This window comes from Tenrec ecaudatus, chromosome 10 (assembly GCF_050624435.1).
Source record: "Tenrec ecaudatus isolate mTenEca1 chromosome 10, mTenEca1.hap1, whole genome shotgun sequence".
In the NCBI taxonomy this organism is placed as follows: Eukaryota; Metazoa; Chordata; class Mammalia; order Afrosoricida; family Tenrecidae; genus Tenrec; species Tenrec ecaudatus.
The window spans coordinates 156,708,269-156,734,661 of NC_134539.1; the positions used below are offsets into that span (position 1 = coordinate 156,708,269).

The 26,393-nt window shown below is 57.1% G+C and overlaps 1 protein-coding gene across 2 annotated transcripts in view; it reads right to left on the bottom strand.

Moving 5' to 3' along the window:
* The window catches only part of TBC1D16 (TBC1 domain family member 16), a 63,835-nt gene that overhangs the window by 24,953 nt on the left and 12,489 nt on the right, over positions 1-26,393 (bottom strand). For both annotated transcript variants that reach the window (XM_075562316.1, XM_075562315.1), the window contains exons 2-3: positions 22,959-23,196; positions 20,536-21,088 (exon numbers count right to left, since the gene is read on the bottom strand). In XM_075562316.1, the coding sequence (XP_075418431.1) occupies positions 20,536-21,088; positions 22,959-23,139 (734 nt within the window). In that variant the 5' untranslated portion in view covers positions 23,140-23,196. The remainder of the gene's footprint in view (positions 1-20,535; positions 21,089-22,958; positions 23,197-26,393) is intronic.

Sequence of the window (26,393 nt, forward strand, 5' to 3'; positions counted from 1 at the left end):
CTGGTCTCCTTCTGCTCGGTCACCTGCTTCGTTTTCTTGGCCTGTTGCCCAGGGCCACGACGTCAACACAAAACTGGGTAGGAGCAGTGATCATGGGCACCCCCGTCCAGTTCCATTCGCCTCCTCTTCCTCCTCCTCTCCAGTCACTGGATTCCGGCCCACTGTGGTCGCCAGGGGGAGCCTTCGTGGCACGGTGGTCATGCGTGGGGCTGCTAACTACAAGGACTAAGGTGGGCCTGACCCACACGCCATGATATATATATATATATATATATTTTTTTTTAAAGTAAGCATTTTGGTTGTTTTTAGTTAAAGAAAAACAGGTTTTCCAAGGGCAACAGGTGAACTGGCCTGGAGCAAGCAGGGTGCAGGCTCCCCACAGCTCTTGCTCTGACCCCTGGCGGCGGCAATGGGAGGGGTCCCTGGGCAGGAGATCACCCTGGGGCAGGACTGCACAGGTGCGGCAGAGGGGTTCCAGGGTGGGGTGGGGTGGGGGCAGCAGCCCTCCCTCAGTCACTGGATTGGTTGGAGGGATGACTCCACTTGTAGTGAGCTGGCGTGATTCACACTTGGGGGGAGGGGGAACTAATGAAAGACCAACATCAGGAGGCAGAGTGCCTCATTCACTTGGATTCCGAAATCCCAATCAGGAAATTGGCTTTCTCTGGCCCAACCTTCATTTCTCAGAACGACTTAGAAGGGGGCCACTTGCTCACCCAGTGCTTCCAGGTGAGGCTGTGCACCAGGAGGGTGCACTTTGTGGTGCTGGGACGAGCCACGGTACTCTGATGGGCACGCCTTCCCTGTGCACTGTGAGGACCCCGGCAGGCACAGCCCTCTGCAGCTGCGGCAGGTTTTGTCCACCTCTGCCCTCTCTGAGAGACCCCGCAGCTCAGTGCTGCCCGCTCAGGGCCCTTCTATCGCCAGAGATGCAGGTGAGAACTGGCCATGGGATACAGAAGACTGCAGAGGGACCTGTGCGTGTGGATCATGGTGCTGGAGAAGGCTCTTCAGAGCGCCAGGACACACCAAGTGTGTGTCGGAGGGAGTCTGGCCAGCATGTTCTAGATGGGGGGGGATGGCGAGACTGTCGCACATGCTTTGGACGTGTGGTCAGGAGAGACCCGTCCCTGGAGAAGGACATGGTGTATGGTCCAGTGGAGGGGCAGCGAGAGAGAGGAAGGCCCTGGAGGGAATGGAAGGACATGGCGGCTGCAGCCACGGGCTCAAACATGAGGGCCATGGTGAGGCTGGCACAGGGTGGGGCGGTGGTGTTATGCTCTGCTGTGCATGTGGTCTCTGTGGGTCGGTACCGACACCATCACACCTGACAAGAAACGATAACTGGCGGCTCCAACCATGTGCCCTCCACCTAGATGTCAGGGCTCCAACCACCCACCAGTGCCTAAGGAGAGTCTTGAGGGTGACAGCCTGTGGCCCCACTCTCTGCCACTCTTGGGGTGGACTGTCCTGCAGACAATGGGCTTGTCTTTGAAAAACCGTTTCTAACCCGGCAGGGCTGTCTCGCCATGCATTCCACCACGAGGATGCCCTTCCAGACGTGGGCCCCTTCCTGAGGCGTGGGTTGTAGGGGACACTAGTCCATACACAAGGCGCCCCGCTGGCGTAGTGGTTCTGAGACGGGCTGCCAACGGCAAGGACGCCGGTTCAAAACCACCAGTCGCTTTGTAGGAGCAGGGAGAGGCTTTCTGCTTCCACAGTCTCGGGAACCCACAGGGGCAGGCCTCCCTGTCTCCTAGTGCTCCTGTGAGTCAGTGTCAGGGTCACTCAGTGCCCTGAAGATGCCCTGCCCAGGCACGGAAGGCCTGTGCCTAACAGATTCTGGTGACAGGGACATGTGACTTTGCCTAAAATGCAGGACAGTCCAAGCCTGATGGCCTTGGTGGAATCACCCCACGCCCCCTTCTCAGAGGACACAGCTCCTGGGGGTGGGGTATGTGTGCAGATCCTCCTGGTGCCCCTGATGCAGTGCTTCCCCTCCCTCTCCCCAGGTGCCCCCAGCAGCCCTGAGACTGGGTGGGGGTGGGGGAGTCCAGGCCAAGACTTTGGTTTGCTTTTCCAAGGTACATCCCACCATCACCGGTGCTAAATGGTATTTAGTAGCTAATTAACTTTCCCTGTGAAGACTCCTCTAATTGCATGCATCCCCTCCCCCTTGGGGTCCTGGGGGACAGGCAGCTGGCCCAGGGCTTGTAGCTGGGCTTGTCTCCCCGCCCCCCACTCCCAGGCGAGACGTCAGGCTGACATCCCACTGCCAATCAAAGCTGGAAGGTCAAGGGGGACCAAATTCGGATGTGCCAAAAGTCCCCCTGAGGCTGGTGAAAGACCGGCTGGGCATCTCCCTCAGAAAAGCCCATGGAGTGAGGGTCTTCTCACATGCAGGACCACACCATCCTGGGGAGACTGAAGAAGGGGGCATCTCCCCAAAACAAGCAGCTGGAGAAGCCAGCCCCACCTCGTGCCCAGAGACGCTGGGCAGGGAAGCTCGGGTCTGTGCCCAGAGATGCTGGGCAGGGAAGCTCCTCCGGGGTCTGTGCCCAGAGATGCTGGGCAGGACAGCGCCTCTGGGGTCTGTGCCCAGAGAAGCTAGGCAGGACAGCTCCTCCGGGGGTCTGTGTGTGCTGCATGAGAGCTTCCTCAGCTGAGTGAAGGACTGGGCCACGCCCATCTTGGAGACCAGCACCCCAAGTTTCTGTCAGGTAGGGGAGGTGTCAGGCTGTGTGGAAGCCCTGGGCAACATGGGAGGTGACACCCCGTCAACAGGGAAGGCCACGGCTGGCTAAAGGTGAGGCCTACAGCTGGACCTGAACTGAGCCGAGCCCTTCCCACGGCACCCCAACTGAGCCCAGGCGGGTGTCAGGCAGGGTGGGAGCTGGCAGCTATTAACAGGGTGGCCTGGAGGGCAGCTGGCCGCCTTGCCCTCCACCTCCCTGCCTGCAGCTCCCTTGGGGCCGATGGTCACGGGGTTGACACCCTTTCCCTAGAAGGACCCTGCTACACATCCAGAGAGAGGTGTGCAGACACCCTAAGCTCTAGTGCCCTTGAAGTGACCTTCTCTGAACACAGCCATTGGTCAACACCAGGCCAGCCTGGAATGGGGTGGGGCTCAAGCCAATCTGCACAAAACCAGCCGGAGGAGGAGGAGGAGGAGGAGGAGGAGGAGGAGGAGGAGGAGGAGGAGGAGGAGGAGGAGGAGGAGGAGGAGGAGGAGGAGGAGGAGGAAGCACAAAGGGTGACTCACCCCCTGGGGAAGGAGGAGGTGGGGGCGGGCCCTCACCCAAAGCCTGCAGAGGGCTGGGATGGAGGGTTCAGACCTGCCTTCCAGCCCTGGGAGACAAGTCTCTGTTCCCTAGGAACATGTGGATTGTGTTGCTTCGTGATGGCTGGCACAGGATGGATAGAGTCCCAGGACAGGGGCCATGTCCACGGTGGGCAGACCAGGGCCCTAGGGGAGGAGGTTGGGTTCCAGTCCCAGGATGTGGAACAGGCGACCCAGAGCCCCTCTGCTGGCTGTGTCCTCCGAGACCAGCAGTTCCTCAACCTGTTGGTCGCAACCCCTTTGGGGGGGTATTGAAGGACCCTTTCACAGGGGTCGTGTCGACCGATTCATAACAGTAGCAAAACGACAGTGATAAAGTAACGAAAATAATTTTATGGTTGGGGGGGTCACCACAACATGAGGAACTGTATTAAAGGGTCGCAGCATTAGGAAGGTTGAGAACCACTGCCCTAGACTATGAAGGACATTGTCCAGGGGCGACTTCTGTGTGGGGAGGGGGCCAAGCAGGAGTCCTGCCTTTTTAGATGCAGGAGGGTTGAGTAGTGGGTAGGGCCAGGTGTTCCCATGACACCCGCCTCCCAACAATCATTCACCTTGCACGGGGACCTGGATTGACCTGGCCACGTTATCCCCAAACTCACAGGTGTATCACACAGCAGGCCCAGGCCTGTGCAACCAGCAAGGCCTACGTTAATGGGCTACCTGGGAAGATGGGGTGTCTCAGGGCATGGGTTCTGGACCAGCCTGTACCCAGGCCCCAACCCTACACCGCCCTTTTCCATGCCCATCATGGAGTGGTGTGCAGGGGCTGTACCTGGGCCCTCCTCCAAAACAGGCTGGCAGGTCTGTTGGCACCTGTTCCCTGAGCCCTGGGGCCTGACACTGCCCCCTGAGCTGCCCAGGCCAAGACTCCAGATGCAACCCTGAAAAACCCGGGCCCTGTTGCCAACCCCACAGGAGAGCCGCTAGGAAGGTGACCTGGACCTGCCAGAGTCCCTGATAGCCCCATTCCTCAATCCCTGCAATGTGAGGGTGTGGATGCCACTACAGGCTCAGCTGCCGCCCCCCACCCCCAGGACAGAGCCACCAATCAGACTTCTCAGTGCCCAGAAGGTAGGTGGGAGTCACCTTCTCCAGTGCTGCTGGGAACACTTGGTCTCTGGATCGAAATCTTGGCAGGTTCTGGAAGCGTTTTTCCAGTTTGGCTGGCCTCTGCAGGCCCAGTCCCTCCACGGCTGGCCCCCTAGTTTTTCTGCTCAGCTGCTCGGAGGTGAGGCATGGGCACTGAGGAGTGTGCTGTAAATAGGTGTCCACTGCCCAGGATGGGAACAGGAGCGGGTCTCAGCTCCCCGCACCCGTAAGAAAGTGAGCACCCGGAAGAGGTGTCTGCAGACAAACTCTCAACATTCCCACGTGAAGGAGTCTGGGAGGCCACGGCCCCATGGAGGAAACCTTCATGTTCATGGGCTGGAGATCCGGCCCACTCACATTCCCCTAAGTAGAAGTAATTCCTCACGATAATGCCAAATCTAAGGTGCTGTTTGCAAACAAATGGTTGTTCACCATACTCTAGAAGGTCAACTGCTTGAAGGTTAAATGCCTGAAGGTTGTCTACCATCTAAGCAATCGGATCCTATTGCCTGTCCCACCCTAAGTAGGGCCTACTCCCTTCATATAAGGATAATGGATCGATCCCCTGGAGGAGAGCTCAAAGACACCTGGGGTCAAGCCACTCAGGACGACTCAGGTTAGGCTGCCAGCTTGACTCTGGAGCCCGCCCATCTTGTGACGTAGATGCCTTCCTGTCACGTGTGTGCCCCCTAGTGCCGCCCCTTCCTATGGCGTGCACACCCCTAGCTCGTCCCCCTCCTGTTGCGTGTATGCCAATTGTACAACCCCTTCCTGTTAGGTGTGTGCTTCCCATGGCCTGCGCGCCCGATTATATAAATCCATGAGAGCACATTACTCCCTCTCTGCGCGGACCTGGCCCCTGAAGTCTTGGAGGTCCCGGAGGTGAGCCCTTGCATGCTTGATCTTGTCTGCTGTCTCCTTAATGCACTCCTCAATGACACAACTGCCCCTTGGGCCCACTCAGTGGTGGGGAGGCTGGGCCCCCACACCTGTCCCAGAGAAGCAGGCCCTGTGTGGCAGTCCCTCAGCCCTGGTCAGTGCTTGGTCCCTGAGGGCATTTCAGTCAGCCCAGGCAGAGGTGGGAGGGGCCAGTGTCCTAGCTGGCCTGAGGTGCCCCCAGCGGGCAGCCCTGGACCAACCACAGTCCCATGGTTTCCCAGCATTCCAAGTTCAAGGCCACTGCTGGGGGCCGGAGAGGGAAATAGCAGGTCCTTGCAATACGCAGGTGGTGCTTACCATATGCAGCTGTGTCGTCATGAGTCACTTCCATAGTCATGGGAGGTAGAAGTGGGGCCCAGAGGGGAAGGTGAGCCCTGTACTGTAACAGGAACCCTAATGGGGCAGTGGCTCGGCCTCTAACTGCATGCCGGCAACCTCTAGCCGCTCAGAGGACGAAAGCCGGCTTTCTGCTTCCATAAAGAGCTACAGCCTCAGAGCCGCTCAGTGGCTCTTCTACCCTGTCTTATAGGCCGCTATGAGTCGGCCTGGGCTCAACAGCAGTGAGGTGTTTCCTTTGTTTGTTCTTCCTACTTTATTAAGCACAACGCCCTCCACCCAGAATAGCAAACTATAGACCCATGTCCCTATGAAAACAGGTGCGAGGTTCTTGAACAAAATTCTAACGGGTAGAATTAAATAAAACATTTTTTTTAAGAAACGACATGAGATAGTTAACGTTTATTGTGTCAACCTGGCCAATGAACACATGTGGGATTAATTGAAGGGTAAAGAGAGAAATGGCTTGGCGAGCCTCGCCTCTCGAGTCTCTTGTTCTTGGATCATCGAACCAGGGTGCGGCTGCCTTGCTTGTTCTGTGCCTCAGTTTGCAAGCTACACTACCTGTGGGACGCCTAACCTGTGGACTGTGTCGCTGTAATCTGAGGTTCCTTCAAGACCTGCTTCGCCACACCATTGGAACTTATATCTCTTGAGCTGGGGACTGTCGGACCCTGTCATCTGGCTGACTGTAGGTGACCTGCCTTGCTGTTTGCTGCCTGTGCCAGGATAGCCTGAATTGCTCTACAGAGGACTACCTGGCGGCCCTCAAGACTTGAAGGACTGCCAGTGTCTCACAACTGTCTCACGGGAGTGAGTTACACTGAGCCATTTGTACTGCTTAATAATTTAATTAACTGTTTATGTTATACATCTATCTATCTATCTGTATAAATATATATAAAATTATTAGCATTCTGGTTTTGTTTCTCGAGAGAACCCTAACATGACACATCACGGTCAGGTGAGAGTTCTAGCTGGCATGTAAGGCTGGCTCAGTATGAGACCAACAACCCACATGACCCATCACATCTCTAAAACAAGGGGAACAGACCATGATTGTATCAATTGGTGTAGAAAAGGCATGCTTAACAAAAACAAATACCTCCACTCAATAACGCAGTCAAAGGCATCCAAAGTGGCCAAAAAAAGAAGTGAAACTGTTTGCAAATGATACGATTTTGTAAACAGAAAACAAGACTCTATTTAAAAACCCCTGTTATTCATTGAAAACTTTGGCAATGTATCAAACTGTGAAATCAACGTACAGACACCAATTACTGGAATTCCTGTATATTTAGGAAGAGATTTCTGAAAAGGAAAAAAATTAAAAGATACACTTGAAATAACCACCCCGAAGATGAAATGCTTAGGTAGGAACCTAACCGGAGAAACAAAAGACTTGGACAAAGAACACTACACAAGGTGACTACAGACACCAAGAGAGCTCTGTGAGGGAATGTGTCAAGTTCATGGATAGGAAGACTTGGCATCATGAGCATGTCCACAGTACCAAAAGCAATCTCCAAAGGCAACGCAATTCCTGTGCATATCCCAGTGAAATTCTTCAAGGAAATGGAGAAACGAACCACTAACTTCATATGGAAGGAAAGCAAACTAAGATAAGCAAAGCACTACTAATGAGCCGATTTAACGACCTTTCACACACAGTCATGGCAATCAAAACAGCTTATTGGTACAGCAACTGACACTTCGACCAGTGGATGAGAACAGGGAACCCGGGAATAAATCAAAAGCCTATAGACACCAAATTTTTTATAAAAGACTAAATTAAAACACACTAAGTGAAGGGGAGTTTTTTCAATATAGGGTGCTGGAAAAGTTGAGTCTCCACCCACTGAAGTCTGAAATAGGATCCCCATCTCAAACCACATACAAAACAAACTCAAGATGGATTAAAGATTTAATGTAAACTCTAGAAATACAACAAGCATGACCGACAAAATAAGAGACACAGTTAAGGGGCTTAATACAAGGAACAAACATACTACTAAAATAGAGGCAAAATAGAGAACCGGGCCATCCTAAAAACACAACATTTGTGTGCACAAAGACGTCATCACAAGAGTAAACTGAGAACCCACAAATTGAGGGTGGGGACCTTTGGCAATGACATATCCGATAAAGGGCCAATCTTGGAAATCTTAAAAAAAAAAATATCACAACACCTCAATAGTAAATCATCCAGTCTAAAAATGGGCAGAAAACGTGAACAGCCAAGTCACCCAAGACAACATCCCGGCAGTCAACAGCCACATGAAAGAGGTGGCTCGATCACCAGCTACAAAGGGAAACAACGGTGAGACACCACTTCCCACCTGCCTGATCGCACACTTACCAGGAGAAACAAACAATGAATTCTGGAGGGAGGGTGCAGAGATGGGAGCGGGATTGTACCTCATTATGAAACAGGGTGGTGCTTCCTTAACAAACAGGAACAGAAATACCCTGTGACCAGTGATCTCTCTGCTTGGCACATGCCCCAAAGAACAAAACTCCAACAGATAGATGAGAGGTGCCCCACCCCTAACCCTGAAATTCTTTTTGAAAGCTATGCTTTTTTTTTTTTTTTACAACCTTACTTCCTTCAAAGTACTCTCCATTACACGTAATACATGTGTCAAATCTGCAATTCCATTCTTGGAAACAGTTTTCAAACTCATCTATCTGTTTGGGTGGTTGACAGCACCTCCCTCGCCTTTTTTTCACCTCTTCTATCTCATCACATGGCTGTCTTTTCATGCCCCTCTTCATTCACGGAAACAAAAAGAAGTTGCACAGGGTGAGGTCAGCACAAGAGACTTGCTGGTTTTTGCCAAAAACTGTCGCATTGAGATATGGCTGCGTGAGCAGGTGCAATGTCATGGTGGCAAAACCAGTCCCCCGCCTGCCACAAATCAGGCCTTTTTGGTCCCACACTGTTACGCCATCGTTTCAGAACCTCTAAATAGAAATCTTGGTGAACAGTCTGACCTGGTAAAATGAACCCCAAATGCACTCATTATGAGTCAACATTTGTGTCCGTTAGGGAAGCTGACAGACGTCCAGAATGAGGTTTGTCCTCAACGGAAATCTCACTTTTGAAATGAGAAAACCACTCTTACACTTGAGTTTTCCCCACAATGCTGTCCTTGTAAGCTGTGCCCAACATCACAACAGTTTCTGCACATTTTTCCGGAGTAGGAAACAACATTCACAGCCGCACGCGCCGCTCTCTTAAATCGACCTTTGCAAAAAATGAGGTTCAAGCGAAACTGCTGTTACAAAAAGACTCACCGTGACCAGAGAACCTTCCCAGGAGATGCCACTGGGTGCACTAACTCCGAGTGAGTTGCTCAATGTTCAGATGCGTAGCATGAAAGCAATTCTCTGCCTGGCACAATTCCATTTTGGGGGGAGGGGCTTTGCATAGACATTCACACTTATCCCAGATCTTGCTAAAATAGCAAAGAGATGGACAGAATGGAAGCGCCTTATCTCGGGAGGAATGGATCAGCCAATGAGCCCTGATACAGGCACGCAAGGGAGCCCTGTGCCTCTAAGGAAAAGACGAAACCGGCAAAGTCGTCAGAGCACATTTCCAGCAATCAGTCTCTAAAGACAGACAGTGCATGAGCGCACCCTGACAAAAGGAAACACAGCACCAACAGCGCTCCCACCCAAAGAAGCAGACTTTGAAGGCTACGGCCCGGCTACTGGGGAGGGGAAGAAAGAGGGGGCCAGGGATAAAAAGCATGACGTCCTGCTCGAAGACATCCTGGTCCCCACTGACAGTGTGTCCACAGTGCAGGAGACGGAGGTTCTTCCTTTAGGACCATTTGGCTGTACACCTTCATTCTCACAGCCGATAGGCAGCCCTCTTCACAAGACCATAATCCAGCGGTTCTCAACCTGTGGGTCGTGACCCCTTTCACAGGGGTCGCCAGATTCTTAACAGCAGCAAAATGACAGTGATGAAGTAACAACGAAAATAATTTTATGGTTGGGGGTCACCACCACATGGGGAGCTGTGTGAGGAAGGTTGAGAACCGCTGCCCTAACCCAAAGGTTTTGAGCCTTCCACGTTCACTGTTGGCTTCCAACGGAAAATATAACTTGGCTTTCAACTGTCAGAGATTTTTTTTTTTTTTGAGCAGGGTAGCCCAATACCATGCATCACCCGATTCCTTGGCTGCTGCTTCCACGGGCATTGATCCGGAACGTAAATATATGAAACAAAACCCTTGCCGACTTCAACGTCTTCTCCATTGGTCGCGGGCTGATAAGGGGGCCGGTCGCAAGGATCCTTGCTTTGTTGACGTTGAGCTAGGAGCCACACTGAAGGTGGTAGTCTTTGCGCAGACAACCTCTTCTTTCTCCCTTGGAGCGGCTGGTGGCTTTGAACCACCAACCTTGTGGTTTAGTGGGCCCACCATCTCCTGACAGTGACACCAGGGCTCCTGCTAATGTTCTGACCGCGTGAACCCCTCGGAGGTCACAGCAGTCTTTACAGCTGCCTTATTCTTGACTGCCCAAACTGGACGTGAGCCCAATACCCCTCCGTGTGCGGATGGACCATCAAACAGTGGCTCATTCAACGGCCCCAAGAGGTTCTCACAGCGACCCTGCAGGACGGCACAGACCGCTCTGCACGTCTCTCCTCAAGCAGACAGACTCGCCTTTCCTCCGCCAAGCGGCTGCCAGATTCAAACCAGTGTCTTTCTGCCATGCCCATAGGGACTATCATTCAGTGCTGAAGAGACATGGAGCTTCCTTAGATGGGCACTGTTAATGAAGGAAGCCCCCCACTGCCACCCCGTAGCAGGCAACACACCCACCGCCTGCTTCCAATCAGATGACACCCCACCAAAAAGGCAGAGGAGTCCTGGTAGTATTGTGGTTACACATTGGGCTGCTAACTGCAAGGTCAGTAGTTCAAAACCGCCAGCCACTCCGAGGGACAAAGACGAGGCTCTCTGCTCCAGTAAAGAGTGACGGCTCAGGAACGCACAGGGGCAGCTCCACCTCGTCCTATTGGGTCACTTGATGGCAGTGGGTCTGGTTTTCAGTTTGGTGGGGACAAAGACCAGATCAGTGGAGGCTGGGGGCCCTGGTGGGGACCCCAGATGGAACACAGAAACCATTCTGTACAATTGGGGGAGGACAGGGCCTTATATAAACAAGCCCCCCCCCCGCAGAGGCACCTCACGAGAAAGCCTTAGCTAGGCACTTCCTCACTAGCCTCTGCGCCCATGGTGGGCAGTTCTCTCTGACACACACGGGGTCGCGGTGAGGTGAGGGCAACATCAGGTGCCCCTCAGCGAGACCTCTGTCAAGTCTGGGCTGTGCCACCTCCCCATCGCCATTTTGTCCGGGGCTTCTGAGGCCAGCCGTTGGTCTGTCCCTGCCTCCTCTCTCCCTGGGAGCCACTGCTGGGTCCCAACCTATCACACGTGAGTTGGTAGTTGGGCACTTAACCAGAGTGCGATGTTACTGCATGGGGGCGGGGAGGCCACTTCTGGGCAGCTTTGATGCTGGAGTGGTGACAGAAGACAATCGATGAGAAACATAAAAAGCCCCAGTTGCAGGAGCCGGGGAGGTGGGGGGTCCAGCAGCAGGTGGAGCCGGAGGAGCCCGGGGTCCTAGGTGGGCGGGCCCTCTCAGGCTGGTCTGGGGCAGCCTGTCATCTGTTGGGCACCGGGGTCCACCCCCAGGGCGGGAGTTTGAGGAGCCTCCTTCCAGGCCATGTCAGGGTGGGTTTCGGGGCCCCCAGGGCAAGTCCTGGTTTGGAAGGAGCTCTGCCCATGCTGGGCCTCAGCACCCAGCTCCACGCTGCTCCCTCCTCGGGCCCCACTTCACCGTTGGCCTCCCGGGCACACAAAGTGTCCTTTCATGCCCAGGCAGCCCTGAGTGTGTGGGGATGGGGATGGGGGGCAGGGAATGATGACATGGTACCCCGCCAGGGTGTGGGCCCCACATGCCACTGCTTTCCTTGGCCCTCAGTCTGGGCGTTCAAGCCAGGGGACTGTCCCATCGGGGCCCTCCAGGCAGGGACCCCACACCTGGGTTGGCCGGAGCCCCGGGTAGGCAGGAGGGCCCAGGAGCTGCTCTGCACTGCACCAGCTGAGGACGGCCAGGCGGCGTCACCCGACACCCGCCGGCAGCCTGCCAGGCCTGGGGAGAGGCCGGGGCCACGGAAAATAACCCTCCCGGTGTTTAAATATTTACAAAGCCAGCAGGTCCTGGGCCTCCAAGTCTGCTGGCTGGGTCCTCACCACCTCCCCCATCCATGGAAGCTCCACCCCCAGTGGCCCACCAAAGCCCCTGCCCACCCCCCAGCCTTCCAGAGCATTCCACTACCAGCTGCTCCCTCCTGGTATCTTCATGTCTGTGTTCTCCACACCCCCCTTGAGGAGGCCATGCCCCTCTGAAGGTACCCGTGTTCGAAAGACCCAACCAAGGGATACCAGTGGTCAATACAAGTGGCCACTGCCTGTCTGACCCTGTGGGTTGGCTCTATGCCCTGCTCCTGGAGGTAGAGGGACAGGTCACTGAGAGGGACCTCCACAAATACAGGACATAGACAGCCAGGAGCCCAGGGCAGAGGCCCCCGCCATCTCCACTTCCCATCATTTAAGGAGATGCCCAGGCACTGGGGCACGTGGCCCGGTCTGACATGGGCTCAGCTTGGGCTAGCCCAACTGAGACTGTCCCTGTCACTCCCAGCTGTCCAGGAGAACCAGTGGCCAGCCCAAGACTATCCCGCTGGCACTGGCACCAGTATAGGCGTGCAGTGGCGGGGGCTGTCCATCTCAAGTCCCCCTCACTTCTCACAGGAAGCCGCCTCTCAGGTGCCCAGCAAAGCCCAGCCCCTGTCCCCGTGCTGTGCCAACACCACGCTGGCAGACAAAGCCGTGTGCGCCCCGTGCTGGCTGAACAGCAGCTTCACGGGACCATCTCCGCTTGTCTGCCCTCCCCAGGCGGCCACGGAGGATTGCGTCAGACTCCGCGCTGCATTGCGACAACCAGGTCCAGGTCCCCAGATGCGGAGACCTCAGGCTCATATTCCCCAGAAGCTGGTTTGGGGCTCGGCTGTCTGCCAGCCCCCCTCCCCCAACCACCACACGGCTGCTGATGCAAGCACCGGGGAGGGGCCCCCCAGGGAGGCTCAGTGCAGACGTCGTGGTTCAGGGCTCAGCCCCCTGGAGAGCAGCCACAAGCCCCGGCACAACCGGCCTGCAGGGTTGCGTCAGGTTCCAGGGCGGCGGCAGTTAGGGTGTGGTGGCGGGGACAGCCTGCAGTGCCCTTCTCAAGACCTGCCCTGGAAGCTTGTGGGGCAGACACTGCAATGCCACCTGGGGGACTGCCTAGCCCTGGCAGGCTTCCGAGACGTCCTGACAGCTTTGTGAGGACAATGGACAAGAAGGGACACCCCCTCCTGACCCCCCGAGCACCTCACCTCACAGGGGCTGGGGCGGCCTCAGCCGCAGTGTCCCTGGGGTCACCTGCATGTTTCTGTGACTCTGGAGTCTGCTTCCTGGGGTGGCCCATCTGAACAGGGCCCCAGAATCCCCCTCATTCCAAGGCTGGGGACGGGGTTTGCTGGGGTGGGGGGTGGTCAGGGCTGCAGACTGCCTCAAACAAGGGCAAAGACCCCTCTCCTCACTGATGCTACCCCGCCGTCCAGAACAGGGGGAGACAGGCTCTCTGGGCAGGTCACTAGAAAAGGCTGGAAGCCAGACTGCGGAGGCTGGAGCTGCGGCTGCTGCTGAGCCCCAGACTTGGCCAGCTGAGCACTGAGTGAGGAACCGAGGTTTTCAGACCATGGGCGCCATGTCCACCTGGCCCACATGAGGACATGGTGATGCGCTGGGCACACCGGCCAGGTCGTTCGTAAAACCCCTTCCTCCTCAATCTCCTGCTCAGCTGCCCATCAGAGGGTCGGCGGGTCAATCACACCCCTAGGTGCCTTGGCAGAAAGTCCTGGCAATAAAGTGTCGAGAAACCAGCCACTGGGACCCTCCACCCCCACCACACCCCACACGAGCACAGTCCTGTCCCGACACACAAGGAGCCCGAGTCACAGCACCGCTGTGCTTGTCCCCACGATAAAGCCAGAAAGCCAGCCCTGCCGAGGATCCAGCCCCCACTGACAACGACCCCCTGAGGACAGCGCAGAGCTGCCCCTCCTGTTTCCCAGCCGGTCAGTGGCTTAGAGCAGACAGCCTCCACTCCGACCTTGGGGGTCAGCAGCCCACCATTTAACCCATTGTGCCCCAGGGATCCTTGCGGGTTTGTTCAAACAAACTCACTGCCCCGGAGTCGGTGCTGACTGGCAGCCACCCCACAGGGCAGGGCAGAACTGCCCCTGTGGGCACACAAGGCTATAACTCTATATGTCTCTATGGTGGTCTTGAACCGCTGACTTTGTGGTTAGCAGCCTAGCATGTAATGCGCCCAGCCACCAGGTCTCAAAAATAGCAAACATCCAATGAGAAACCAAGAAAGAAGGCAGGCCCAAACCTGTCACCAGGAGGCAGAAAGGTGGCAAAAGGGCCCAGGAGATGATGCCCCACAGGGTTAGTCACCGGGGAGGGTGCAGCCCCTGATCAGAACAACGGCCACAGCATCTGTGGCAGTGACATCATCTCCTGTCAACTTGCGAAGGGGTGGAGTCTAGCCTGTCGATCAGGTCACAGCCAAGAATGCCTCTGTGTGAGCATGGCCTTCTCTGAGGATTCTGGGAACTCCTGTCTTCCTCCCTGGAGGTGGGACACACAATCTCTCTCTGCTTTGTCTTCCTTCTGACAAGTCAGATGCAGTTACGCTGATGGAGCCAGAGCCCTGGAGCTGGAAGAGCCCCGTGGAGAACCATGCCAGTCCTGAGATGCTTCCACCACCACCACTGGATCCACAAGGCTTTCCCCCCACTGGCCCGTGATCTTCCTGCACTTGGCGTCATTGCATGTGTTGCGTGAGTCTGAAGAGAAACTTAGACTGGTATCAGGCATGTGGGCTAATACCGGACTGGGCTGGGATGTTTCCTTAATAAGCAGTTACTCTCTTACACACATATGCGTCTCCCTGGATTTGTTTCTCTAGTCATCCCAGACTCACACAGCATCCCTCGCACCGGTTCTGGTGTCCAGCAGTCCGGCAGCATTGGAAAGCAATTTGGTGACTTCTTTAAAAAGTCAACAGGCAGTGAACCGTGTGCGCGTGTGTGTGGTGTGTTCAGCCACTTCTCATAGCGGCCCCATGCACCATGCTCACAACCCTGGCCGTGCTGAAGCACTGCTGTGGCCCTGGGGTCAGCCCGTCCACCTGCTGGGACTCTGGACAGGAGCAGACAACCGCTGCTGAGCCTCTGCTTCGCCAAGCACGGCGTCTTCTGCAGAGGGAGGGAGGCCCAGGCTCACACACAGCTCGGCACACGCCCTCACTGCCAGCCGGATGCTGGAGCGGCTCACATGATTTTATACGAGTGGCTGGCCTAGCAGACTGGCCCATGTCCACTGCAGCAAATGCCCCTGGGCTGTACAAAGGAGGGGCGGCGGGCATTTGCAATGGCTCAGGCCCACCTCCGCAGAGCTTGGCTGTTGGACCTGACTGGGAGTGGCCAGGGGCTATGGAAGTCCGAGGGCGTGGTTTCAAGGGGGAGCAAGGGCAGCCAGGAGAGCTGGGGTTAAACACTGGGCTGCAGACCAACCGCAAGGGCAGCAGTTTGAAACCAGCAGCTGCTCCGAGAGAGAAAGATGAGACTTTCTACTCCCACACAGTGACCATCTCAGAACCGCAAGGGGCGGGGCAGCCCTACCCTGTCCCCCAGTGTCACTGTGAGTTGAGTTTTGGGGTTCACTTTGGGTAAACGTATTCCTAGGTCACATGTTGATACCGCGGCGTATGTTCATTTCAACCGAACGCGCTGCCATCGAGGAGATTCTAACCCACGGCGACCCCACAGGGCAGCGTAGAGCTGAGCCCGTGACTCTCGAGATGGTGTCTCTTTACAGGAGCAGAAAGCCTCAGCTTTTGCCCTCAGAGCAGCTGGCAGTTTTGAACTCCTGACCTGGAGGTGACCAGCCCACCACCGGGGCTCCTTCTACATTGCTCGTACCCAGAGAGAATTTCTGACTGGGATCTGACAACATTGCAAAATTCACTCATTAATTCTGATACTCCTTGTTTTATTTAAAAAACAAACAAAACTCCTCCCCTCTCTCTTTTACTTGCTCTTCTTCCCAAATTCTTGGCCTTCTGGGCCCAGCTCCGGTCACTTGTTCATGTGGAAACTACCTCCCTGACCCCTCCCCCCGCAGCGCTGGCCCCTGTGCACGGCAGGCATTTCTGCACCTCCTCCGGCCCCCCACACTGAGCACAGCACCTCACCCCCCACGCTGAGCACAGCACCCCACCCCCACACTGACCACAGCAACCCACCCACCATGCTGACCACAGCAGCCCATCCCCCCACTGACCACAGCACCCCAGCCACCACACTGACCACAGCACCTCATCCCCCCAAACTGACCACAGGTCACCCCTTCCCTGGCAATGCTGCAGCTGCTACAGCAGCTCCGTCAGTTGCCACTGCCCTCCTCCTGTCCTTGCTGCTGCCAGGGCGGCCCCTAAGGCCCACCTTCTTCACACCTCTGCCCTCCCCTATGTCCACACCCCCATCCTCATGTTCTTCCCCCTGAGCATCCCTCACCAGCTCTCTCGCTCCTGGTGCTCCATCAGAGCCGCATCCTGGGGTGTGTGGGTCACCAGCTTTACCTAACCCTAACCAGCTTTACAGCAACGTTGCCAGGCCTTTCTTCTGCAACCCCACCAAGGATCGGGCTGGTTTAAGGCAGCAAGTTAGGTTAGTGTGGTGCTAACCAACCCGATGCTCAACGTTTCTCTGATGGGCACTCCCTGGGAGCCGGGCAGGCCCGGCCAAGAGAGGCTAACCCCAGGTCAGATTCCCCCTCCCACCTATCCTCTGATGGTCAAAGGCAGCCCAGCAAGGCTTAGAATGAGCCTCTCAGGACCCTGGGGCGCTCGGTCCTAGCACTGGCTCCTTCTCGGGGTCCAGGGTCTCCCACGACGCTGACCACCTGTCTGGCCTCCCTGCAGCATGGGGAGCAGGGATGATAGCCTACCGGGTTCAGGGCTGACCACTGCCCCGAGGTGTCACAGCGCCTGTCCCTTAGGAAGACACCGAGCACTAAGGTCCCACCTTGCATGGCCTCAGGCTCGACCGGTTTGGCCAGGCCAGGACACCAGGTGGGCAGGCACACATGGGTGGGTCAGCTCACTGTCCCTGCTCCTCCATCACTGCGCCCTCCTGGGGAAACGCTGGCCTGCTGGTCCCTGCCTTTGGTCCCTCCTGTGTTCATTTTCCCACTGTTGTATAAAATAGCAGGGCACGTGGTTTGGAGACTGGCTTTCTCCCTGGACACACGGCCGATAGTCCACACTGTGTTACAACGTCTACAAATCCTGCATGTCCCTCCGACCCGGAGCACTCCGCAGCCTGGGTTCCCAGACTCTGGGAAGCCGAATGGTGTGCCCTCCTCGATGCAAACCCATGAGCATGCACACTTTGGGGGCTCATGATCCCCCCTAGACCCCCACACCCTGAAGCTAAAACTCCAGGTGGCAAACATGAAGAAATGCTCGCGATCACCAGCCACCGGAGACACAAATCGAAATGCAGACGGGACGCCCCCTCACGCGGCGCTGCTGGCAACGTTCAAAAACAAGACAAGAAGCCGGGGGAAGACGCGCGAGATGGGAACCCTCGCTCGCACACTGCTGGTGGGACCGGAGCTGCGCTGCCGTTGAGGATCGTGGGCTGGTGCTCCCCAAACACGCCGGATTGGAACTACCGGGGGAGCAGCACGCCCTCAGCTCGGTATGTGCCCTGAAGCATGAGGAGCGGACCACGCGGACACACGGCCGGAAGACGGCGACCACCTACGTGCCTGCTGGCGGAGGGTCCATGTGCACACAGTGGACTACTAGGCACCCCTGAAGAACAACGAGGAGCCTGTCAAACACCGCACGACGCAGATGGATTTGGACGATATGGTGCTGCATAAAGCTAGCCAGTGGCATAAAGATGTCGTATGAGACGCCCATTCAGAAAGAAAAAAAAATCAAGAAAAGAAGGTTTCTGTATCAAAAGAAATAGGCTGTGAGGATTCCGAGGTGGGGGTGGGGGGAGGTCGGAAAAGAGAGGAAGGGGCAGGGAAAAATCCAGGTAAATGAGAGCCTCCTGCAAATGAGCACACAGCAGGCACTCAAATATCTCTAAAATAGGCACCTTTATAAACACATCCCCCACCTATTAGATGATTTTTAAAAAATTGATTGACCTACCTGGAAATCCACTGCTGATAAGCCACAGCCAGGAAAATCCCACAGGTGCAATGCTAGCCACACACCCCCCCACCCACACACACACACACACCCTCCCAGTGCAGGTCTATTTATTTTGCCTCTCTGGTAATTTAGAGAGTTTGTTAGAGAGCAGACTCACCTCTGGTCACGCCACATGTGGGCCACCAGTTCTAGCAGGCCTTTACCCCGCAGGCTCTCTATACTGGACAGAAATTAGTGACCAGATGTGCCCCAAGGTCTGGGGTCACCTCAGACATGGCTGGGGGAGGCACATGCCCCAGAGCGCAGCCCTGCTCCTGGAAAGCTAGCAGCACCCTCGACGCCCCCTTCCTCCAAGCCCCTAACACCCGGGACAGTCACTTGGTCCAGCAGTTGCTGCCCATTGCCACACCAGGGCCGAGAGGGGTGAACGGGGATGCCCAGGACAGGAGCCCGATATCACTGGCCACGGAACAATTAGACTGTGGAACCCCCAGGGCGTTTCACTCCACCATCCTGGGGAACACCTGCCAGAAGACACCTGCTGTGCCCATCCACTGCCCAGGATGCAACCCCATGTGTAGTTCTCAGATCTGCCACCAGAGAGAGCCCATGAGCCGGCTACTGCTCTGCCCTGGAGGCGGGGGAGAGGCACACCACTCAGTGCTCACTGACATTGCTGTCCTTTGCTGCAGGTGACTCTAGCTCACACACTCAAACCAGACGCTGCCATTGAGCCCATTCTGACTCACAGCGACCCTACAGGACACCGCAGGACTGCCCCTGTGGGTTTCTGAGACGGTAACTCTTTAAGAGTTTCTCCCTCAGAGCGGCTGGTGGTTTTGAACTGCTGACCTTACCACCAGAGGAGCCCTGGTGGCACAGTGGTGTGTCAGGCTGCTCACCGTCTGTGCGAATGAAGTGGTCAGTAAAGGAGGAGGAGGAGGAAAGGAGAAAGGACCTCCCCGCGGGTCACAGGGACGCTGTAGGTCAGCGGGGGGAAGATTTTACAGTTCAACTTTGGGGTTCTTCCTCACTGCTGTGGAGCTGACGGATGCTCCCAGCGGCCCTGTAGTGGTCACATACCCTAAAACACCTTCCATCGAAGCGGTTCACAACATGTATGATATAGCATTCACATAGCTGGTCAGCCACCCGAATAAGGATCCTGTGAGGCCCCCCAGACACTGGCTGGCCCCCTCACAACTTCTTGCTCTTCTGAAGGCCGCTAGGCAGAGGGACCCCACCCCTGGCCATCTTGCCCGGGCTCAGGATGCCCTCTCGCACCCAGCAGCCCTGTGCTCTGGGGCAGAGCTGTAACAAGGCCACTGCTCGCATAAAGGGATGGTGTTTCTGGGGTGGGGAGCGTCCTGCGCATCGCATCTCTGACCCCCACCCATTCAAGGCCGGCAGCACCCACCACCCCCAGTCACGAGAACTCAAACTGCATTGCAGCCCATTCCTGGGAGAGAATTAGGGGGAGGGGTGTCCAGGAGAACCACAGCTTAGGGGCAGCGGGAGACCCAGAATTCTGTGAAAATCCCCCCAACTTAGGTCATCCTCACGGGAAGTTGGGGGGGGACCACAAGATAGAGAGATGGAACTCTGCATCACCCCATCAGGTGAAAAACCCAATCCCTATTTTACAAGCAGGGAAACAGGCCCCAAGCAGGTAAGTCACCTTCCTCGACTCTCGGCCACCCCAGATCCTCAGCCAAGCTCCTGGCTGAGGGGGACTGCTCTTGGAGCCAGGATGGGGGGTTCAGATGGCCCCTCCTTCTACAGACCCCGGGGCCTGGAGCTTGGTTGTCTGCAGGAACCACTGCAGTATCCATGTGGTACCACCGGGGGGCAGGACCCACTGGGACCCTCCAGGCCAGGTGCCCAGGCTACTCAGGCAGCCTCTTCAGGAACCTGGTTTCAGCTGACTTCCGACAAATTCAACCAGCTCACCCCTGGGGTGCAATGAGTCACAACCCACTGGAGGGATAAAATCAGGAGAGACCTTCTTGCTGAGCCAGGCCATGTCCCTGTGCCCCCACCTGGCACGGGCTCCTGGGCTGCATCAGCCAGGCATGACATCCTGAGCTGACTTCAGGCATGGGGCTGTCTGAGGGGCTCAATGTCCCTCCACCTGCCCGACGGGACATGCACTTCATCCGGGGCCACGTTCCCCCTGAGAACCCTGCAGCAGGCTAGCAGAGCATGGCAGTGGCCTGCAGACTGTGGGTGACCACACTACTGGCCCCCAAGCGCCAAGAATATTCTCTGTCAGCCTGGGCCACAGGCTGATTGGCCCTGGCAGGGGGTGCACATGGAGACCCCTGCTCTGGTGGGGATGACATCATGGCATGGTGGGGTGAAGCCCCCCTGGCCACCCTGGGGACCGAGGAGGCCTGCAGTGGCCTACTGCCATGCCTCACGGCTACCACCAGGAACCCAGGAACCCGCTGGGCACTCACCTGCCTCCGCTCTCCAAGAACAGGGGGCTGCTGCTCTCGGCCAGCGCGGCGCTGATGGGGGACAGGCAGAAAGGCGAGGAGAAGGCATCCGAGTCTGAGTCGAAGGAGCTGTCCCTGCTCACGCCGCCGGCTGACAGCGCCAGGGAGCCTTCCTCGGCCACGTCCTGCGAGCTGACCGTGGAAAGGGCGCCTGAGTCGCTGAGGGGGTGCTGCGAGGCTCGGTGGCCACCACCCTCGCCCAGCCCCGTGGCTGGCTTCTCCCCTTCCTCCGAAGACGGGCTCCCAGGGGCAGCGTCCCGGGTGCTCTCGGCCACCAGGATGTCTTCGTCCTTGGGGGTCAGGGTTGTCCTGGGCTCCAGGGGGGAGGTCTGGCGGGGAGCCCCCGAGCTCTGGGTGCGCCGGACACGGGGGGCCTTGCGCACCGGGGAGCTCTCAGGGGTGATGTAGCGCAGCGCCTCCTCGTCCTGCCTCTGGATCCGGGAATTGGGGACCCAGGCGAGGATGAGGGTGGTCCCCAGCATCTCATCCTTCTCCGTGTACAGGCAAAGGTACCCTGCGGGGGGCGGGGCACCATCAGGGTGCTGCTTCCAAGAGAACCACCCACATAGGCCCCATTTCCAGATCCTCACCCAGGTAGAGCCCCACCCAAGTAGAATGGGTTCTCCCGCAAGATCACAAGACCGCCCCCTCTGCCCAAGTAGAGCCTCATCCAAATCCCTGCCAGGACAGAGCCCTACCCAGTAAAGCCCTGCCTCCACCCTGGACCCCAGACCAGGGGGAGCCCCACCCTGTTTCATACAGGGCAGGGTCTCGGGCTTCAAATGCCCCTCCCTCTTTAGCATCTTCCAAACACTCCTTACCAGGGGCTCCGCCCCCACAATCAGGGACATGAAGAAGTCACCCCATGGTCAGAGCCTATGGGCCCTGCACTGGGCCCCGGACAAGGAAGGTCACGCACTCCTGTCGGAAACGAGTCAGTTTTCCCCAGCAGCCTGGGCCCTCTCGGAGATTCTGCTGGGGGCTCTTTTATGGCCATTTTGAAAGAAGGGGATGCTTTTCAAGGCTGTTTGTGGAACCAATGTCACACCCCACACCGACAGCCATGGCGGAGCCACATCTCCAGGGGCAGCGGCTGGGCGGGTGTGGCCTGAGTTCTGGGGCCCAATGGGCCATTAGGGGAGGGAGTGTCATTGCATATGGCAGAGCGAGCCTTCAGCCGCATCTCTACAGGGGCTGGGAGTGGACCCACAACCTCTTCCTGCTCCGAGCGGTTGGGAAACTGGGGTGGCCAAGACAGGGGTGTCTCAGTATGGCGTGAGGGGGTCTGGGTGGTTTTTCCCACCATCCGTGCACGCAGCTCAGATAGAGAATCCAGGTCAGACCGAGGCTCCTAGGACCAGTGGCCAAATTCCCTCATACTATTGGCCATTCTCCTTCCCCAACTCACTGACCACCTCCCCAGCTCACTGGCCACCTCCTCTGGGCCCACCAGCTACCCTCTCAGACCCAGGACCCCGAATCCCTGAGCTTCCTAGAGACTCCCTAACCCTGGACCTCTCCCTGCCTCCTCCCTCCCTGCACAGCAGGAACACATTACATGTGCCCCCAAGGCAGCAGCCGGTTTGTGTTTTATACCCAGACCAAGTGACCTCTCACAGCCCAGCCTTGCTCCAGGAAAGAATCCTTATGCTGCAGAGGATCCAGCATTGGGCTGCTGACCTGCTAACCCTGGTTCACCCTGATCAGGCACTCACTCCAGGGAGGAAAGATGAGAGTTCTCTGCCCAGAGGGCTGATGGGAGTCCAGTTCCCTTAGCAGCGGTAGATTTTGTTTATTTGTTTGTTTTGATTGGCTTGGAGCAAAGATCTCCCTTGCTGGATTCACACTGACAACTGCATGCTCAGACTGGAGCCTGGGGGCAGTGCATGCACCTTCCTGGGGGGTGAACACCTCAGAGAGGGCGAGGAGGGTGGTGAGCCACAGCCTGGAAGGAACACGCCTTCACAGGAACGAGCTCAGCCCCCACCCCTGTTTCCCCAGCACATGCAGCAGTCACTGTAAGGGTCCCAGAGCAACCTTGGAGATGCCTGTGGTTCCCAGCATAGGGGGGAGGGTCCTTATCTCTCTCATCCCTGCAGACCTCAGGGCCCAGGGCTAGAAAGTATGGGCAGGAGCTCCGCCCACGAAGCCCAGACCCAGCCCTCGTTGGAAGGCCAGGGAGGGGAGGAGAGGGTGTGAGTCTGAGTGCAGAGCTCAGAGCCCAGCACCCAGTGGGACACACACTCAGGTAGGAGTGGGTGAGGGTGGTCCCAGGGCTGCATTTCCAGTCAGTGCCTTCTTCCCTGCACCCCCCATTGTGCCTCCCTGCAGGCCCCAGGGTGCCCTCCCCTCTCCTCCCTCCCATCATCGAGGTACATGCTCACCTGGATGGTGCTCCCCCAGGCCCTGCAGCCCCTCAGGCGGGTGCACGCAGACGTTGTTCTTGGAGTAGATGATCTCGCCATCCAGGCCGGAGGCAGGCCCGCCACTGCTGCCGCCTGGGGTGAGCGCCAGCAGGTCTGAGGCCTTGGAGGAGGCCCGGCGGAGGAGACGGCCCAGGGACATTGCGAAGGGGGTGTTCCCATCCTCCGCCCGCCTTGGCCCAGGTGGGGCGCGTCAGACCTGGGGGAGGGGGGAAGGAGAAGAGATGAGATCCAAGACCACGGACCTACCGGGGAGTGCTGGGCTTCTTCTGGGAGGTCCTGCCAGAGTCCAGTAGGGCCCTCCTCTCTGGGCACTCGGAACAGGGCCCGGCTCTGGGGGTGGGGCTGTCCTTAGCAACATGCCTGTGTGCTGCCTGGAATGCCAGGAGTTTCTTCAGCAGCCCGGTGATGAAGTACAAATGTTTCAGGATGTCTCCAATATCCCCTGGGGGTGTAGACTTGCCCCTGCTCCCCTTTGTCGTGGAGTTAGAGGAAGCCTGACCCAGCCACTATTGCTGCTGTCCTTACTGTGGTGACTCAAGTCACCCTTACATAGACCAGGGCAAAGATCGCCTGGTCTCCCACCAGCCTAACCCTCCAGAAAACCAACCCCACTGCCTTCGAGACGGTTCCAGCCCGGACCCGTACAGGACAGGTTAGAACTTACCCGGGGGCTGCTGAGGCTGTGTGCCTGGAGGAAGCTGGTATACCACGCCTTTCTCCCCTTGGGGCGGCCCGGGGGTTGCACCGCAGCCTTTCAGCTCAGCAGCCCACCAGGTACCCACCAGGGCTAGTAAGCTACCAGAGTCACCAAAACTACAGCCTCGATCCAAACGCTGACCGAAAGAGAAGGCCACGCAAAACCAAACACCGGGACCCCAACCCTATCCATCGCGACCTCAGACGGAGCGGCCTGAAGCCGCCGGGTGTGGGACAGGGATCCACGAGCTGTACCTGGAAACCAAAAGGCTGTGCTAGCTACAGGAAACCCACGTTGAATATAGCCTTCCAGCGTCAACGTGACACAACGTACAGAGACAGACCTCGCCGGTGCTCGTGAGAGGAAGTCGGAGTGGCCGTACTGGCATGGAAAGAGCCTTCAGTAACAAGGAGTGTTCCCAGGATGAAGAGGGGCCTGCTGTGGCTGCTGGTTGCTGTCCGCCTCCCGGAGGCCCACCCCGCCCTGGGGGTAGAGGAGGGCTGCTAGGGGTCCCTGGGCTGTGACCTCAGGAAGCAGACTGCCAGGTGGGATGCAGGGGCGCAAACCGCGGACTCTCTCAGTGTCACCTGTGCACCAGCCTGTCAGCGTGCCGCTGACCGCTCGTCCACCTGCATGCCGGGGTCCTTGGAGAAGGACGCCATGCTTGGTCAATAACACGGGGGTCAGAGACAAAGGAGGGCCTCAAACGGAGCAGCTGCGAGGGAGGTGCAGGCTTGGGCAGTGCTTCACGGCTGTGTGTAGGCATCGTGCCGGCCCCACCCTTACCCCCACCCCCAGCAACTCGGGTGAAACGCTGGTGTTCAGTGCTTCCCAGTGGGCTCCGACTCAGCGACCCCACACTCAACAAAACAAGCACCACGTGGCCCTGCGCCCCCCTCCAGCCGACCTCTGTGTGAGCCCACTGTTGTAGGCGCGGCGTCCGTCCACCTTGCCCTGCCCCTCCACCGGACCCCGCATGACGTCCTTCTGCAGGGACTGGCCTCTCCTGCCAACATGTCCCAGGTGTGTGAGATGAAATCCCACCATCCTTGCTTCTAAAGAGGGTTAAGTGTGAGCAGCCGTCACCTCGCATCTTACGACCATCCTCCACTGTGTGTGCTGACCATTTCCTGAGCCGCTGCGTTTGCCCTGAACCTGGTTCCCACTGCAAGCCCCTCTCCTACTTTGTGGAAGCTTCTCTTCCTTGGACCAGGCCACTGAGCTGTCATCGCCATGGACAACACACACACAGCACATGCACAACGCCACCGTGAACCACTCGGCAGCGTGGCTGACCTGTGTCACCTGGCCCTCTGCCTCCTCCCTTTCCCAGTTGTCCATGCCCCGAGAACACAGATTCCCTGCCTTTCGGGCTGCTCCAAATGGGACCCCAGCGAGGCAGCTCTCTAAGAGGGCAGAGTGCAAGGCCGGGGCCCGCTGCCCACGGCCATCCAGGCCCTAAGGCTCCTAGAGGCTGTGGATAGGAATCCTGATGCCGTGACTCTTTATGGGAGCAGACAGCCTCATCTTTACCCTTCAGAGAGGCTTGTGGGTTTGAACTGGTGACCTTGCCGCTAGCAGTCCAACACTTACCTAAGAGGACCCTGGAGATTCTTGAAGGCAGCGAGTCTTTACTAATCAAGCTAAACTGCGGTCACTCTGGGATCCCCGTGGGCATAGTGGGGTACGCCTTGGGCTGCTAACAGCAAGGTCAGCAGGTTGGATCCACTAGCTACTCGGGGGGGGGGATGGACGAGGCTGAACCCCTTCTGTAAAGATGTATATCATTCTAAACTCTACACAGGAGTTCCACTCTGTCCTAGAAGGCTGATACGGGTCAGAATTGACTCCAGGGCCGTGGGTGGCATTGGCTGGTCCCTTGGAGAAAGGGCTCAGGTGCACCTGCCCCAAGCCATGGTCAGGTACTCCCGTTCGCCTCGAGGGCATGTGAAAACCGGGCACTGGGTAGAGACGACCCGACCAAGGAGGTGGAAAGCACCATGGACTGCTGGAGACCAAGCACGTCCATTTTGGGAGAAGTACGGATGGAACGCTCGCTCTGGCAGGATGGCCACACCGAGCCTCTTGTACTTTGGAGAGGCCGTCCCTGCAAGAGGACATCTTGCTGCATTAAGGAGAAGGGCAGTGTCTAAGAGGAAGCCCCTCAACACGCGGGACGGACACGAGGGCACCATGGGCTCCAACATCAGAGCAACGTGAGGCTGGTCATCGTGCGAGGTCACTGCCAGCAGGAACTCACAACACCATTGCCTGGTTTCAAGAAGACTCACACGGTTTGGGTGAAATGTCTAAAATCCGCCTAGGAGTAGAAGCCAAATATACAGATACATTTCTTAATTTCACAATCTGAAAATATTTCAAGGAAGTGTCCGATGCAATGGTTACACATGGGGCCGCCACCTTCAAGGTCAGCAGTTCCAAACTGCAGTCCATCCAAGGTTGTCCTCAAGAACCTATGGGAGCAGTTCTGCCCTGTCCCACAGGTCGCGATGAGTCAGCATTGACTCGTGGGAGAGTGAGATCTTTTAAAAAGGAAAAGGGGTTTCTCTAGCAACTGTCTGCAGACCCCTTGGCTCCACGGATGTCCCATTCTGAGACAGGGCCTTGTGGGGGCTCCGGTTCCCAAACAGCTATTTAAATAATAAACCTCTCCACCTCTCGATGGAAACATCATC